At 35.6% G+C, this 15075-nt stretch overlaps 1 protein-coding gene across 1 annotated transcript in view; it reads left to right on the forward strand.

Moving 5' to 3' along the window:
* The window catches only part of ODAD2 (outer dynein arm docking complex subunit 2), a 196002-nt gene that overhangs the window by 76842 nt on the left and 104085 nt on the right, over positions 1-15075 (forward strand). The window contains exon 16 of the mRNA XM_065871968.1: positions 4751-4865. Within this exon, the coding sequence (XP_065728040.1) occupies positions 4751-4865 (115 nt within the window). The remainder of the gene's footprint in view (positions 1-4750; positions 4866-15075) is intronic.

Below are 15075 nucleotides of genomic sequence, written 5' to 3' on the forward strand. Positions count from 1 at the left end.
ATGTTCTAGATTAAAAGAGGCTAAAAAGACATATCAAAAATACAGTGTATGATCCCTTTTGAATCTAGGTTTTGTTTGTTTTTTAAAAAGCTCTAAAGAAAGTTTTGCAAAGAAATGGGAATATTTGAATATGAGCTGGACCTCAAAAATTGTTGGGCCCTCTTAATATCATTCTGTGAATGCATAACTTTTCGTATGAATGAATAAGTTTTGAAAGCTTTTCTGTCATAGTGCTTACACAACGATAAAAGGATAGACTATCCTTCTACTCTACCAAAGCCAAGGAATTCTGGGACACACTTGACATGCATGTCCAGAGGCTGCTACATTCACATCTTTTCTCCCAATTTGGTCTCCCATAGCCTCTTTAAAAGAATACACAGAGATATAAACATTAAAACTCTGAGAATTTTTATGAAAATATAAAATTCTTTTCTAATCATAGTTTTTCACAGCGATCATTAATTCTGACATCCATTTGTGTTTCCGTTTTTGTGGAATTGCCAACTTGGTTTTAAAACCTATAGATTTCAGTTGCATCTTACTGTGTGGCTTACAAACATCATGTTCCTTTAGGCTATAACCACATTTAGGTTGAGCCATGTATAAAATATTGTGAAATTTTTAGAAAAGATGCAAAATTATGGTTTCAAAATAGATGCATTGGCATTGCCAGAAAGAAACTCTGCAACCTCAGCCATGCTGGCTATGTGGGTGCACGCTGTTCACATTTGTTCGTATATGTGGCCTCAGCGGGCAGGCCAGCCAGCCAGACTTGTTAACAATCCTGACAAGAGTTAATAGAACAAAAGACACTGAGAAGCCACAACAAGCAGCTGTGTCTTTTGTGTGTGTGTGTTTGTTTTTAAGAGCCGGAACCTGAATGTGTAGTCATCTTTCAAGAACTGTTATCTTGTCAGCCACACAGTTTGATTTCTATGATAAAGTTGAAGATTTTGGAAACATATAGTTCAGTTTTGTTTTTATAATATCAAAGTATTAATGTAAAATTCTATTGACAATAAAAGCAGGAAGAGTTAACGTACTGCTGGAAGTGAATTCAGAGCAAGATGCTAATCAAATTAAAGAACTATACAAAAGGAGATATAGACCCACTGAACATGGGCAGTGGTGTAATGAGTACCATTTACAAGCCCAGCATTGTATATTCAAAAAGCAATGAAGTTGTAAAGAAGATCTATGAAAATGCACTTTCAACTTAGAGCCAACTCCAAATAAAAATTTACTGGTTAGATTTTGAATTTGAACGTGCACTTTCCAAGTGTGAGGTTGAAAATGAATGTATTTGTGTTGGGAGAGCTTTTTGATTCATCGGAAAAGGAGTAGGCAAAGGCTGTCTTGTTTCAGGTCCGTTTAACCAATACTCACTGTCTGCGGGAGCTGCCCTAAGCATGGCGGGCAGTAGCAGATTCCTGCTGTCAAGGAGATTACACAGTACTTGGGGAGATAAGAAGCATACGCACCTGCCTACAATGCAAGGCAATGTGTTATGAGTGCTAGAAACGAGGGCAGCAAAACTCAAAAGAATCTCAGAGGAGGGAGAAGCCAGAGGACTTGGGAGAGGTCTTATGGTAGACCTTAAAGTATGGATTGTTCAGCAAAAGATGGAGATGGCAGGGCAAAGGCTTAGTCCTGGGAGAATTTCTGTGGCTTGTGAGTTAACAGTGTCTCCCCTCTGTGTTCATATGGAACCCCATGCCCGCATCTATTATAGCATTTACCAGGATAGATTATTATGGTCTCTTTAACACACTCGCTAGACTGCAGTTTCCTAAAGGACAATTAAAATCCTCATTGTTTGCTCATTCTGTATTTGTGTATTCACATCCTTGCTAAAATGTATTTGTAATCCCCCCAGTTAATCCTTATAGCACTTTTGCAGTTATTCATGGACACGTGCGGAGCCACGAAAAATTTGAGTTGCCTGGTGCACGTGTTTCCAGCTGGGGTTGAACAGGACCACGCTCTGCCTTCTTGTATCCGCTCTCATTTTGTAAACAAGTGTCGTCTTCCCAGTATTTAGTGCCACGTTTTTTGCATTTTCGTCCTTTGAGCTGGTGATCTTCCTGGTTAAAATGTTCCCCAAGCATAGTGCCAAAATGCAAGGGGGCTGTGATGTGCCTCACAGAGAAAATATGTGTATTGGATTGCCCGTGGGTTCAGTGTTAGTGAATCAACAATGTGTATGAAGTAAGGTGTCTTTAAACAGAAACACACATAGAACAAGATTATGTATTGGTCAGTTAACGAAAATATTCTCACCAGAGGCTCTTAGGAACAAAACTGTATATTCCCCCAGGAGCAATGATTTGGTGTCTACAAGTTCACTGTTTGCAGTGACTTTATACAGCGAACTACCCTGAGTAATAAGAATTGACTGTATGTGTTGCTTCCATATGCTTAGCACTTAGTGTTTAGTAGATGGCCAAAGAGTTTTACGAGCAAACACCTGAATGTAGGGAGTTTGGAGGAATAAACCAGCTCATTGGAAATGTTAAATACTGACGTGCAGGAACTGGGGTGTGAATACCATGCAGGCAGCGGGAAGCTGTCAGAGACTGTCTCCTGGGAGCGACCTCTCAGCTGTGAACTGTTCACCAAGCATTGACTGAACGTTCTGGGTGGCGTGATGGACAGAATGAACATCCCCGGGGCCCTGCTGGCAAGGAGATACCGCAGAAGCTCTCAAAACTCCTTCAGCAAGATTAATTTCCCAGGGATTTATGGGATGGATTGGAATTGAGAGAAACGGGAGACATAAAACCAAGTTAGGCAACTACTGTAGCAATCCTGACATGAGGTAGTAGACACCTGGATTAGGATGCTGGCAGGGAGAACAGAGAAGTAGGGGGAGATACTTGAGTTATTTGAAGGAAATCCACAGTATATGACTCGATAAAGAGGATGAGGGAGGTGGAGGGACAAAATTAAACTCTGAGGTTTGCTACCCATGACTCTGTTAGTTCCTGTGTTTGCAAATGTTTTCTTTAAATGTTTTCCTCATCTAAGGTAATTACTCTGTGCTGTGCTGTCTTTTAAGACATCTATAATGGGGTCACAGTCCCCATCTGTTGTAACTAAGCAGCTGATGAATTGCCTAGGGTTTGGGGTGACAGTCAAGGACAGTACATCTGGTTTTAGAATGAATGGTGAATCTTTATTGCTAATTGTGAAATTTTTCCTGGGGGGATCCAGAGTTGAATTATGCCTCTTTTTAACTGAAAATATGTGCCATCCAGATGACTTCCACTCTGATGACAAGCTATGTCCGTCATTGTATGGCTAAATATTCCTAATGCAACTATTACTACTACGTTAGTGAGAGAGTAGGATGGATTAACATTCACTATTGTTCTTTGAGAAATTGCATGTGAAAAAATAGAGACCCACGATCTCCATTAATTACGCTTTCAGTGGCATATGTAAGCCAGTAAGCTTTTTTAAGTTTGCAGAGTAGTTCCTTCATTGTGAGGTACAGTGTGTTCAGTGTCTTTCTTTATAGTTTCTATAAATCAAGAAATAAAACTTTATTTTCCCTCAGCATGATACAGACAGAAAGCTTTAGTTTTAGAAAGCTATTTAGTTAAACTTTGGGTGAAAATACTTCCTCAATGTGCTTTTTTCTTATTAAAAATCATCTTTTAAAGAGATAGTTTATATCTTACTATAAGCTATTTGCATTACCAACTGTTTTATAAGGTTATGGAAAACATATCCAACTTGGAACCTTTGGAATAATACATTTTTTTGCCCCTGGCATACTCAGATAATCAAGAAATATAGTTTTTTAATGTCAATTTTCAAGAAAAAATTTGAATGGTGCCAAGCTAGTAGTGTTTATTCTATCTGTGGCTAAGTACTACGTGTATTTAACTCAACTTGAGGTTCAAAATCAAAGGAATTTTGATGTTCTTTATCTTTTTTCATATGCTCTGAGTTTATCTTTCTGAACAAAGCCATGTTTGTAAAGGATACTAAGTTTTGTTTGACCTTCCTCTCAACTGCAAGTACTTGATGGACCTTAATGCAAGGTTATGCTCCCTGGACGGATTGACATATAAACAGAAGACAGATGGTGTGGAGATGACTCTGATGATAATTCATTTTTCAGCTAGTCAAGAAGATATTTTGATTACAGTGTGTTTAAGTAACTATAACACAGTCTGCAATGTTGGTCTTGCTGGGAAGGGAGCACATGGAAAACAAGTTATGTGTTATTTGTGCCCCACAAAGGATGCAGTGTGTGGTACTGATTTTAATTCCTAGTGCTAGATTAGTACTGGAAGAGGTTAAACTGTGTCATGCAGTACGGTAAGTCAGTTAAACACAGACCAAATAGAAAAGGTAACTGCACAGCTTTGAGCCATAAATATTTGTCTTGGAAAGTATTTAGATGTTACTATATGAAAGAAACCAGTATTTTTACATTTAGGTAACAGTCTGTATACAGCTAATTAAAGAATTACATGGCTTGATTTTCAGTTTATGTGAATCGTAACTATCGTGGAGCTTGCTTTCTGTGTCAACGAGTTTAAAACTGAAATCAGAGAGCTGACAACTCAACAGCATGTTATGTCCCTGCTGTTGTTAAAGTTTTGAAAAGAAGTAGCTAAGCGAAATGTCAAAAGGAGAAAAAATAATTATAATTGTGTGAATAGATAGGCCATTTAAATTTTTATTTTCATGTACTAATTACAGTCTCTACCTCTGTTTTTTTGTTTCACAATAGGATAATTGATCACTTAGATGGAGTTCGTTTGTTGTGGTCCCTACTAAAAAATCCTCACCCAGACGTGAAGGCCGGTGCAGCTTGGGCCCTCTGTCCCTGCATCCAGAACGCAAAGGTGAGAAGAGACTGCAAGTCAATCCATTCTAGAATCTCTAATACCATATTGAATAATGTCACCACAGGTCACTAATTTCTTTTCACTTCTTTTTGGTCAGATTTATCTGGGGGAAAAAAATGTGCTGAACGTTTGTGCCAAACTAATTTTTGAGCGATACCTTCTTCTGGTCAGTTTTTATATGTAAAATGAAACGGGGCTAAGATGGCAGTGCTTATTACCATGTTCTACATGGCTGGTGCAATCAAAACCACTACCCCAGGTAAATTAGGGGGAGGAAAGTTGACTTATCTTATCTCTTGGGTGAAAAGAAAATTGCATTACTGCCACTTTCAGAAGCTCAAGATGACTTCTATGTTATTTATTGTCTGAATTACTACAATGAAAAATCACTAAGTTCTTTGTTACCTTAAAAAAGTCACATAATTTCATGAATCCCGCTTTTCTTATCTGTCAATAAAGACTGGATATAAAACCTATGGGTAAAATTTTTATATGAAAAAAGACTGAACTGGAAGTTTCTGAAGTCTTTTAGCTCTTCATTTGTAAATTTTATTATTTTCTTTGAGGATCTCTTTTCAGCCCATTTCTGTTATCTTCACTTAAATTTCTTTTCCTATAGGTTTAGGGATTTCCCTTTAAGATCCTTATTGCTAGAGATATTTCTCTCTGTTGAGTATTTTTATCTAAAGTATTTTTATTTAAAACACTTAATTCCCGTAATAAATTTAACATACCTCTATCTTCCTAAATATTTGTGACTAGAAGTAATCTTTTGTAAAAAGTGAATTGTGATATATAGCAATAGTAGAAAAGACTTATTACAAACTGGTTAATGGAACCATTTTTTTATAACAACAAAAAAGGAAAAATAAAAATAAAATCACCTCAAATGTCAACCTACAGGAAAATGGACAACAGGATGATAGTACAGTCATAACATGTCATACAATGCAGCAGTGAAAAATGAATGTATTTCAGCAATGTGTTCATCAATATTGATACATCACATAAACATATTGAGCAAAATAAAAACAAGTTTCAGAAGCAGACATACAATATAATCCTATTATATAAGGTCCAAAGAAATTTTTTAAATGCAAAATATAAATGATATTATTTAGGGAGCAAGAAAGAAGCCTACTGGAGAAAGATTGCTACACATCCTTAAAGAATATCTTTAAGGATATTCTTTAAGAAAGACCTTAATCTTCCTTAAGGAATCTTTAATATCTTTAAGGATCTTAATTATCTTTAAGGAAGGTTAACGGTATCAGAGGCAAGCCAAGATTAATAAGCAGAACTAACTTCAGAGGAAAGAGATAATGTAAAGAACAGAAGATAACATTAAATTTTTTAAATTAATATCCTCAGAATGACCCGAGGGATACTACTAGGCCCAAAAAGCCTGAATAAAAAAGAAATATTCATAGATTAAGAATGAACTTTTGGAAATTAAAAATATATTTGAAAAAGTAATAAATTTAATAAAAGAGATAAATTCTAGGTTATGTGTGATGCTGGGATATGACTACGTAATTATCTGGATGATAAGGTCTAGTAAATAGCTAAAAATGTAACGTAAAAGTAAAAACTAAATAGGAATCGCAAGCACACAAAAAGAGAGCAATTGAAAAGAAGAAACAGTCATTTTTTTTTAAAGGAGGGGGTTGGTTTCTGTAAGTTGAAGAGCTGAAGAAAGACTCTAGTCTTCAGATTGAAAAGATCCATTTAGTGCCAAGTAGGGAAAAAGAATTTATCTACGCCTAGACACAAATACAAGTTTGGTGTTTCCAGAAATTAAAAGAAAGGAAAAAGTTACATAAGAGTAAGAATCACACCGGCATTAGGCTTGACATTATTCACAATAAATTCTACACGAAAAAGGAACAAAAAAGCCTTTACTGTCTTTAGAGGAAAACACTTTTTATGCTGGAATTCTATACCCTGCAAAACTAGCATTCCAGTGAGAGTAGACTAAGGACAGAATAAAGACGTTGAGCCTTTAGCAATGTCAGCACTTAGGAGAGTTATCCCCCAGGGGTCTTCTTTGAAAAAAAATTACAATGTTTTCCAGCAAAACAGAAGATTCTAAGGAAGAGAATAACATGAGTTATAGAAACAATAATGAACAAATAAACCATTAGAATTTATAGCTAAATATGAATTTGTGTTGGTAATATGGCTATCATATTTTGTCAGATTATTAAGAAAGAATTTCTTTAAAAGTAATGGCATAAAGTAAAATGAAAGCAGATGGTGTTGTCACAGTAACAATCTGAATCTATACTACCAGATGATTCGGAAAGCATGTTAGGGAGTGGAAGGTAATAGGTAAAAACATGCCAAAAGTCTTTCCTTTTCCTAGAGAAGGGTGTTAGAGATACTGGTTAAATCTCAATCATCATTGAAAATATGATGCATTTAATATTATCATTGGTGAGATACCATTTTGTATAGATAACATTTCTATCAGTGCTGTTATTACATGTAAACTGTGTCCTGTATTCGTATGGACTTCAACTCCAAATCTGCCTGTTTATCTATTATTAGCTTTAAAAGGTATTCCAGCATTTCCACATTCATTATTCTTGCCCCGGATTTCTGTCCCAAATATCCAACTGGTCTCCTTTGCTGGCAACCCAAACTGAGCCCAGACTTTACACTCAGACTTTAAGAACAACCCATCTTGTCTGTGTTTAAGCCCTTGGCCCCAAGGCCAGTCTACACCCGAGCCCTCATAAAGAGCTCCATTTCTCCTGAACCTCTCCTGCCTTCCACTGCTCTCCACTCCCACCAACTCAGCATCTTTGAACTCTTCTCACCTCCCTTCCTACCACTCCTGGGGGAAGGAAAGACCCATGAGGATCTCTGCTTGTTCACTTCTCTTACCAAGAACTTCTGTATGCATTTTCATTTGGGTAACATGAACATCTGAAGAGTCTTGAACAAGGAAGAGACATAAGCAGATTGGCTCACTAGAAAATGTGTGAGTGGGTGACTGATTAGGCTATTACCATGATTCAGTGGAAAGTAATTAGAGTTTGACCTAATACAGGGACAGTGTGGGTGAAGAGGAAGAGCAAATACAAGAAATGATTGGGAAATAGTATCAGAAATTGGTGAGTTATTGGATGTTGGCTATGAGAAAGAGGTGAGAGAGAGTATGAATTTTTGTTTTTGTTTTGGTGTTTTAACTTTGACAACTAAGTAACCTTAGTTGCTAACCTTGTTAGTAACCTTTACCAAACATGGGAAGAACACAATTTGGGGAAAAGATGGGGGATTTGCTTTCATCCAGGTATAGATGTCCAGTCATTTGAATATATGAATCTGGGTGTCAGGAGAGATTCTGGACTGGAGATATATATATATATGGGAGCCATCAGTATGTAGGAGGCGGTTGAAGTCTTGTGCAAAGATGAACGGCAGAGGGTGTGGGCGACAAGAGAAGACCAGCGACAAAGAACAGTCGCAGAGGAAGACTGACATGTGATGAGATCACCAGGAGAGGGCAATTTCAGGAAAGACAAGAAAGGAAGCAACGCCAAGAAAGGAGGAGTGTTCAACAGTATCATTTGCCCCTAAGAGGTCATTTGCCTTTGAAAACTGAAAAGAGCACATTAAATATGGAAATGAAGAGATCATCGGTCATAGACATTTCAGTTGAGAGGTGAGAGTTTAAGTCCGTGGTACTGGAGTGAGAAATGAATTAAGGGGAGAAATAGATACAAAGAAGATTAATAGTTCTTTCTGGAAGCTGAGCTGTTAATATCAGTAGAAGGAGCCAATATGAAATCCGGAAGACAGTTTAGGCTGAGGGAATGACTAATATGGGAAAGGCATGAGAGAGATGGAGAGGGTGTGTGTAGGTAGTAGATGGAGAAAGGAAGAATAGATGTACGGAAGGAAGGAAGAAAGCATAGCTCTCACTGTGCCTAAACCTTCTAAGCACATTGTTCTAAGTAGAGTAAAAAACTTCTGGAGCACCAAGCAGAAGGACACTTCTAGAATACATAACTCCTGAGGGTGAGCCCTGTGACAGGAAGGACTTCTGGTAAGAAACACTGAAAAAGGCAACTTCTTACTTCATCGAGGCAACGAACACATGCCCAATCTCCTGTCTCCCTGTCTATCTATGTCTGTCTGTCGGCCTATCTATCTATTTATCATCTATCTATCTATTATCTATTTATCTATCATCTATCTATCTATTATCTATCTATCTATCTATCTATCTATCTATCTTTCTGTCATCCAATTCAGAAGTGACAAAGTTATCAAAGGGATCTGAATTAATACCCTTCTGTGAATTTAAAGACTTGAAGTCACACATTTCTTAGCTGACAGTAAGTATAATTTGGCTGATTATTTCAACAATGGGGACTGGCTTTTCTGATTACATAATATAGAAGACATTTCCATAAATTGAATTCACTAAATATGCAGAGTCAAAATTTGATGTCAAATATATCACAAAATTCATCTTTTATGACTAAATTTATGATGAACATTTTTAGATGTCAATTCGAAATAGATGAGGATGCATACCTTTTCAAAAATGTATTGAGATATGTGAGCAAAAATTTTGAAGACTATTGGTCTAGTATATCAGGTCTGGCCCTTGAAATGGGAGAGAAGGAAATTTAAAACATCTTTCCTCAAGAAAATACCCTAATTTGCAAGACTCTTGTCCTTTTGAAAACTCCTATTTTCTAGGACCAGGAGGTGAATATTATACTGGTTTCCTTTCTTGCATACTTTCAGAACAAAACTCATCTTCCCAAGGCAGAAGGATACCTCAGGGGTCAAGTGCAAGAGAGGTCATGTGCTCAGAAAGGCAAGAGGAAAGAAAGCACATTTATATTAAAAAATAATATCTCATTATTCATATAGATCCCAATCAAACCGTGGTTTCAGAGAGCTCTATCTAAAAGAAATTTCTATGATAATGGAAATTTACTCTTCAGATATTGCAACCAGTAGCCATGTGTGGGTTTTGAAATGTGACTAGTCTGACCGAGGAACTAAACTTTTAATTATATTAAGTTTTAATTAATTTAAGTAGCCACATGTAGCTAGTGGCTCTTGTTTTGAATATCCCAAGTCTAAGATATGCAAATAATGGAGAGTTGTTTTTGAAAAGCAACTTCTACAAAAAGTTCTAAACCTCAAGAATTATGTAAGTTGGCATATGGTTATATATTCACTATGCCAATTTTAAAAGTAAAGAAAAACACAAAGGAAGTGTCTTTTGTGTTTCCATATAAATGTAAAATATTTTTTGTTCTAGTTCTGTGAAAAATGCCATTGGTAATTTGATAGGGATTACATTGAATCTGTAGCTTGCCTTGTGTAGTATGGTCATTTTGACAATATTGATTCTTCCAATCCGAGAACATTCCATCTGTTTGTGTCATCTTCAATTACTTTCATCAGTGTCTTACAGTTTTCCTAGTACAGGTCTTTTGCCTCCTTAGGTAGGTTTATTCCTAGGTATTTTATTCTTTTTGATGTGTGTTTCCTTAATTTCTCTTTCTGATCATTTGTTGTTAGTGTATAGAAATGAAACAGATTTCTGTGTATTAATTTTGTATCCTGCAATTTACCGAATTCATTGATGAGCTTTAGTAGTTTTCTGGTAGCGTCTTTAGGATTTTCTATGTATGGTATCATGTCATCTGCAAACAGTGACACTTTTACTTCTTCTATTCCAGTTTGTATTCCTTTTATTTCTTTTTCTTGTCTGATTGCTGTGGCTAGGACTTCCAAAACTATGTTGAATAAGAGTGGCGACACTGGACATCTTTGTCCTGCTCCTGATCATAGAAGAAGTGCTTTCAGTTTTTCCCCATTGAGAATGATGTTGGCTGTGGGTTTGTCACATATGGCCTTTATTATGTTGAGGTAAGTTCCCTCTATGCCCACTTTCTGGAGAGTTTTTATCATAAATGGGTGTTGAATTTTGTCAAAAGCTTTTTCTGCATCTATTGAGATGATCATATGGTTTTTGTTCTTTAATTTGTTAATATGGTGTATCACATTGATTGATTTGCATACGTTCAAGGATCCTTATATCCCTAAACCCCACTTGATCATGGTGTATGATCCTTTTAATGTGTTGTTGGACTCGGTTTGCTAGTATTTTGTTGAGAATCTTTGGGTCTATGTTCATCAGTGATACTGGCCTGTAATTTTCGTTTTTGTGGTATCTCTGTCTGGTTTTGATATCAGAATGATGGTAGACTCATAGAATGAGCTTGGGAGTGTTCCTTCCTCTGCAGTTTTTTGGAATAATTTCAGAAGGATAGGTGCTAACTCTTCTCTAAATGTTTGATAGAATTCTCCTGTAAAGCCATCTGGTCCTGAACTTTTGTTTGTTGGAAGTTTTAAAAATCACGGTTTCAATTTCAGTACTTGTGATTGGTCGATTCATATTTTCTGTTTCTTCCTGGGTCAGTCTTGGAAGGTTGTACATTTCTAAGAGTTTGTACATTGCTTCTAGGTTGTCCATTTTATTGGCATATAGTGCTTGTAGTAGTCTCTTATGATCCTTTGTATTTCTGTGGTGTCAGTTGTAACTTCTCCTTTTTCATTATTAATTTTATTGATTTGAGACCTCTCCCTTTTTTTCCTGATGAGTCTAGCTAAAGATTTATCAATTTTGATTATCTTTTCAGAGAACCAGCTTTTAGTTTCATTGATCTTTTCTATTGTTTTCTTCATTTCTATTTCATTTACTTCTGCTCTGACCTTTGTGATTTTTCCTTCTACTAACTTTGGGTTTTGCTTGTTATTCTTTCTCTAGTTGCTTTAGGTGTAAGGGTAGGTTGTTTATTTGAGATGTTTCTTGTTTCCTGAGGTAGGATTGTATTGCTATAAACTTCCCTCTTAGAACTGCTTTTGCTTCATCCCATAGATTTTGGATTGTCGTGTTTTCATTTTCATTTGTCTCTAGGTATTTTTGATTTCCTCTTTGATTTCTTCAGTCCATTTGTTTTTTAGTAGCATATTGTTTAGCCTCCACATGTTTGTGTTTTTTGCAGTCTTTTTCTTGTAGTTGATTTACAATCTTATAGCATTGTGGTTGGAAAAGATTTTACATGTTATTAATTAATCCTTTCCATACTAACCCAAATTAATAATTAAAATCCATAAAATGTTTGTTTTTTCAATACTCATACCAAAATTTAATCACAAATCAGGAATAGAATAGGGTTTTTTTGTTTTGTTTTGTTTTTCATTCAAATTTTAACCTAAACATAGTAATCTGGGGGTTAAATGAGATTTTATCTCATTTTCACCCATGTATTATACCCAAGGAGATACAACTTCTGTTACCTCTTAGTAATTGTGAAAGACAGCTCCAGAATATAAAATGATGCTGGTGAAGAACATATAATAGTTTTAATAATTAGTAGTTAGACTGGGTTTATACTTCATAAGCATTTACACTTAATTTTCATTTTGCCTTGAGCTTCATGACAGTACATGAATATAATAAAATTAAAACTGATAAAAGTTGATAATGATTTAACTCAATCTCCAGGCATGTCAAATAATGTCATTAATTCAACAACATTTGTTTAGCACTAACTGTTTGCCAGACCCTGTGCAGGTGCTCATTACATTCTGTATGCCCATTTTTTTGCATCTTAACATAAATGCATAATATTTATGCAATTAAGTTTCTAGTGTTACAAAAAAAAAGAGTGAGGTTAAGTGAAGCAAAACTTCCATCATTTGAGCCTTTCTGGAATATTCCTTCACATAGGGAGAGAAAATAAAGTTACCTATGACCTATTGGTAGAAATTTGAGCACAGTTCCCTAGGGATATGTTTTATAATTGACACTGTGTCCCAGGTGAACAGGCAGTGTCTTCTCTTGGTGATAAATGTAAAATACTAGCACACTTTACAATCAGCTGCCTTTTTGATAAGCTAAAGTAATGTAGGTAAAGATACTTATAAATGTCTATATGCGCTGAAGTTACGAATGCTTGGGACTCCTTTAGGGTCTCACGTGTCTTATATTACATCACTATCCAAAACTTAACCCACTTGGTTCTATTCAGGTTAGCATCCTCAAGAATATATTTTGTATATTCTACTGTTTTTGGTAAATTTAAATTGTTTTCAAATAAGAGTATATGTTCTATGGGAGAGTAGAGGCAGGAAACAGTTTTTGAATATGCTGGGCATCCAGCTTGCAGTAAAATAACAGAACCAGAAAAGATCTCGCCAGATATTTTGGCCCATTCTTCCCTCTTCCCCGCTCCCTCCCGCTCTCTGCTTCAGGTAAGTTAATGACTCAGCTTTCTAGGGAAAGTTTCCTTTTATTTTATAAGAAAGCATTTCCACATTTTTCATGTAAGATGCTTTTGCAAGTCACTTTAGAATTATTAACTTATGAATCATAGGAGTTGGCATCATTTAGAAATAAACCACTTCTTTGTCTGGATTGATGGCACTGACGGTAATGCTGCAGAAACCAGCCACTGTCAGTGATAGCTAAGGGCTGTGCCAATCTGAGCACGCTCTGTGTGTGTTCATGTGGAATGGATGTGATGAGGTGTCAACTGTTCGAGACAGATGTTACCCATTTTTTATACTGTTAGCAGCATATACATTAGAACACATTTTCAGATCTGTTAAGAAAATGAGATGTGGAAATTACATGTATTGGATGGATTGCCTCTTTTCTTGCTGGGAAATATTTAAAGCTACCTATCAGTGAATGAGTGAGACAGCAAAGTATTTCAGTAATGAACTGTGGAATAATTGTGACAAAGAGTCACAAAGTAAGTTGGCATTGTATTTGCATTGTAATTAGATGTATTGAACAAATGGACAGTGGAATTTTTGTAGTGAGAAATATTGACTTTTTTTACCAGGAGACCAGTGTCTCAACTAGAAAACTTAAAATTTTCCTTCATTCTGGAGAAAGTCAGTATATTATAGTTTTTGGTCACTTATCAGTGATACAGAAAATGTACTAAGTGAAAAAGAAATGTTTTGCCTGCTTGATAATTATCTGTCCATTCCTTATATGATTCGAAAATCAGGGTGTGAAATGTAAGTCTGTTTTATGGTCTTATATTAAACCTGAAAGAATATTTAAGAGAGGAAATAAGCACCTTCAGTTTAAAAACTACTCAGTATTCTTCAGTCTATCAAGAACTAAACAACAGAGGCTGAAATAAAACTGAAGTAATTACAAAAAATTCACTGCATATTTTTCTAAGTAGCTTTATTTAAAAGGTTTTATTTAAGGCTTAAGGAAAGTTTGTTGTTGTTGTTTTCCTGTTAAGATTACTAAAAAGGACAGAGATCCTAAGATGTGACCTCTGTAGTGATGTTATTTGGTGAAATTCATGAGCTGCAAATCTGGCTGCAGATGAAGAGCTGCTTTGTAAAAAGCATGAAAGATTTGTAAATGGAAGTGAAAAGCTGCTTCTTCCCAGCTGAATGATCAAACACATTTTTGGAGGAAAACATTGGTTGAACAGGTGTTCAGTATTACGAACTTGTGATGTAAAGAATGCAACAACTGAATCTGGCGAAGATCCACGTATTAAATTCTTTGTTCTTAAGAACCAAAATTTCCTGCTGCAGAAAATCAACTCACATTTGTGCTCCATGAAAAATAAGATATTGAAAACTTACAGAATTCACATAAAGAATATATAATTGTGTTACATCACTTACTTTCAAGCTTTTTGCCAGCATTTTTAAGAATCATGTTTCTTTCTTAAAATATCACTGCGTTTTTTTATATTTTCTTTTTATGAATGCTGTAAGATAGTATTTAATCCTATTTCTTTTCATTAATGACTTTTAAAAGGTTTTATTAAGAAAAAAGTAGAAGTTTACATATATTTATTAGCCTTTTTATAAGAAGTGATTCACATAATTCATATTAATTTGTAATCACCACTTCCTCATGAATTAGATGGGAAACAGGTATTTTATTTTAGAATAAATACTCTGTATAATAAGTCAGCTGTAGCATTAGGAAGAAAACTCAATCTGTCTTCCAAATCAGTAATATATCCATGAGATCGCTTGGCCTTGTAACCTTCTTAAACCTAATTTTGCTACTTGTTTAGAAAATAATGTCTTGTTGTGAATTTTGATCTCAGAGGGAAAAAAAAAAATACCTAGTAATTTCAAAACCAGCAACCTGAGGATCTGCCCCAAACAGAGAAGC

Source organism: Phocoena phocoena, chromosome 2 (genome assembly GCF_963924675.1).
Source record: "Phocoena phocoena chromosome 2, mPhoPho1.1, whole genome shotgun sequence".
Classification (NCBI taxonomy): Eukaryota; Metazoa; Chordata; class Mammalia; order Artiodactyla; family Phocoenidae; genus Phocoena; species Phocoena phocoena.